General features: G+C 46.7%; 1 protein-coding gene across 4 annotated transcripts; it reads right to left on the reverse strand.

The window, feature by feature from the left end:
- Window positions 1–846: 846 nt before the first annotated feature.
- LOC123936367 (tubulin beta chain-like) lies at window positions 847–2,274 on the reverse strand. 4 transcript variants are annotated; one of them, XM_045996957.1, is made up of 2 exons: window positions 2,148–2,274; window positions 847–2,015 (listed from the first exon to the last, which is right to left on the reverse strand). In XM_045996957.1, the coding sequence occupies exons 1-2, from the start codon at window positions 2,179–2,181 to the stop codon at window positions 847–849; spliced, it is 1,203 nt and encodes a 400-aa protein (XP_045852913.1). In that variant the 5' UTR covers window positions 2,182–2,274. The 4 variants fall into 4 exon arrangements, with proteins under 4 accessions (XP_045852913.1, XP_045852912.1, XP_045852914.1 ...); XM_045996956.1 differs by having other exon boundaries at window positions 847–1,919; window positions 2,016–2,274; XM_045996958.1 differs by having other exon boundaries at window positions 847–1,206; window positions 1,813–2,274.
- Window positions 2,275–3,176: the final 902 nt, after the last annotated feature.

Raw genomic sequence — 3,176 nt, forward strand, 5'->3', positions numbered from 1 at the left:
ATTCAAAAGTTTTAGGTGGCAGTACAAACCTTTCTGTATATACACAGCAGAGCTGGGTGTTTGCTAAGAAAGGGTGGGGATGGGGAGGGTCTTTCTGGAGGCTAGTCCCTCTTCCCCTTCCTGGCCCCCTTCTCCAACCAGGGGAAAAGGAAGGAATCCAACATATGAAGGTGGTTATGTAGGAAAAGGGAAGAATCCTGCTTTAACAGGGTGGGGCAGAGCCCTGCAAAAGGGACAGCCCAGGACACAGCTTGGAAGAAGATGGAAAAATAGAGATAATACTGTCAACACCTCTCCTGAAGCTGAGAGGGGCAGGGAAATTCCTGGAAATTAGGACTCAAGAGCCTGGATATCCCTCTCCAAAACTGCTCTAGAATAGAAAATCCTACCCCTTCCTTATAGGTACCTCTATTGCTATGAGGTAGCTTTGTTTCGTTTCCCCGGGGCTATCACATGGGCTTAGGATGGTGGTCATCTACTGGGTTTTAAGCACTTGGTTCTAGATGGAATCTGATGAGACCCAGCTTCTTGGAGAATTATCTTATAAAACAAAGGGAAATACCAACTGGACAGATGGGAGAAGGGAACACTGGAAGGAAATACAGGATTACTGAGAATGGCAGAAATCTAGGTTTCCCAGAGTGGAAGAGAGGAGACATTCAACAAACAACAAGTATTTATTGAGTGCCTATTATGTGCCAGGCACTGACCCCCCCCACCAAAAAAAAAAAAAAAAGGAAAAAAAAAAAGAGACAGAGGCAGAAAATGTAATTCTGAGGGAGAGGATAGGGGCAGCTGAGAAGAAGGCTGTGGGAATGGAGAAGCCTAAGGTGATGGTGCTCTGCCTTAGGCCTCCTCTTTGGCCTCCTCACCGAAATCCTCCTCCTCTTCTGCGGTGGCATCCTGGTACTGCTGGTACTTGGAGACAAGGTGATTCATGTTGCTCTCAACTTCGGTGAATTCCATCTCGTCCATAACCTCACCTGTGTACCAGTGGAGGAAGGCCTTGCGCCGGAACATGGCTGTGAACTGCTCTGAGATGTGCTTGAAGAGCTCCTGGATGGCTGTGCTATTTCCAATGAAGGTGACTGCCATCTTGAGGCCACAAGGTGGGATATCACAGACTGCTATCTTGACGTTGTTGGGGATCCACTCCACGAAGTAGCTGCTATTCTTGTTCTGCACATTGAGCAACTGCTCATATACCTCCTTCATGGACATGCGGCGGCAGAAGACAGCAGCCACAGTGAGGTAACGGCCATGGCGGGGGTCACAGGCAGCCATCATGTTCTTGGCATCAAAGACCTGCTGAGTGAGTTCAGGCACAGTGAGGGCCCGATACTGCTGGCTTCCACCGCTGGTCAGAGGTGCAAAGCCTGGCATGAAGAAGTGGAGCTGTGGGAAGGGCACCATGTTGATGGCTAGCTTCCGGAGGTCAGCATTGAGTTGACCAGGGAAGCGGAGGCAGGTGGTGACACCACTCATGGTGGCTGAGACGAGGTGGTGCAGGTCTCCATAGGTTGGCGTGGTCAGCTTGAGAGTGCGGAAGCAGATGTCATAAAGGGCCTCGTTGTCAATGCAGTAGGTCTCATCTGTGTTCTCTACCAACTGATGGACGGAGAGGGTGGCATTGTAGTGCTCAACCGCAGTGTCAGACACTTTGGGTGAGGGTACCACACTGAAGGTGTTCATCATGCGGTCAGGATACTCTTCTCGGATCTTGCTGATGAGCAAGGTGCCCATTCCAGAGCCTGTGCCCCCACCCAGTGAGTGGGTCAGCTGGAAGCCCTGTAGGCAGTCACAGCTCTCTGCCTCCTTCCTTACCACATCCAGGACTGAGTCAACCAGCTCAGCCCCCTCTGTGTAGTGACCTTTGGCCCAGTTGTTGCCTGCCCCAGATTGACCAAAAACAAAGTTGTCTGGTCTAAATATCTGCCCAAAAGGACCTGAGCGAACAGAGTCCATGGTCCCGGCTTCTAGATCCACCAAGATAGCACGAGGAACATATTTGCCACCTGTAGCTTCATTGTAGTACACGGAGATGCGATCCAGCTGCAGGTCGCTGTCACCGTGGTAGGTTCCAGTGGGGTCGATGCCGTGTTCATCACTGATTACCTCCCAGAACTTGGCACCAATCTGGTTGCCACACTGACCGGCCTGGATGTGCACGATTTCCCTCATTGTTAAAATTTATTTTAATTTTTTTGCTCGCCTCAAGGTGTGTACGGGGCAAGAAATGATATGGAATTTTTTTTCCTATACTGCTAGTCTCAGGCTGGATGGATGGGACGTGTCCCGGAGGCTGGAGCAGCGAGGTCCAAACACAGCCACAGGAAGGTTCTGAGAGCAATTTCTATTTTTTTAACTAAAAAAAGTTTTTATATTAACATATAATGTATTATTAGCTCCAGAGGTACAGGTCTGTGAATTGCCATGTGTGCGTTTTCTATTTTATATTTGTTAAGGTGTGTTTTGTGGTCCTAAATATGGTCCATCTTAGTGAACGTTCCATGTGAGCTTGAGAAGTAAGTGTATTCTGTGGTTGGATGAGGTATTCTATAAATGTCAATTACAGCAAGTTGATTGTTGATGTTTGTTGGGTCAACTATATCTTAACTGGTTGTCTGCCTGCTGAATCTGCCCATTTCTGAGAAAGTGCTACTGAGATCTCCAACAATAACAGTGGATTCATCCAATTTTTCTTGCAATTATACTAGTTTTTGCCTCACATATTTTGACACTATGTTGTTACATGTGTACCTGTTAAGGAGTGTTCTGTCTTCTTGGATAATTGACCTCTTTGTTGTTATATAATGCTTTTCTTTACCACTGATAATTTTCCTGTTGTGAAGTTTGCTTTGCCCAAAATAATAGAAATACTCCTATTTTCTTTTTTCTTTTTTTTTTTTTTTGGCTATTAAATCTCTTTATTGAAGAAAAAAATAGATGACATACATGCTTTATGCAGAAGTGACATTCGGGGGTCCTGCCACACCGGGGTTGTTCAACAGCCCTGTGTTGCTGACAAGGTTGTTGAGGGTCAGGTAAAATAATTAAAAGTGGATGACGAAGCAACTATCCCTTTACCTGCTTCCTTCTTGTCTAGCACCCAGTCTTTCACATTTTTCTTCTGTGGGAATTTATGATTTGTGCGTTGAGTAAACGCCATATCACTG

The sequence above is a fragment of the Meles meles genome, unplaced genomic scaffold (assembly GCF_922984935.1).
Source record: "Meles meles unplaced genomic scaffold, mMelMel3.1 paternal haplotype, whole genome shotgun sequence".
Taxonomy (NCBI): domain Eukaryota; kingdom Metazoa; phylum Chordata; class Mammalia; order Carnivora; family Mustelidae; genus Meles; species Meles meles.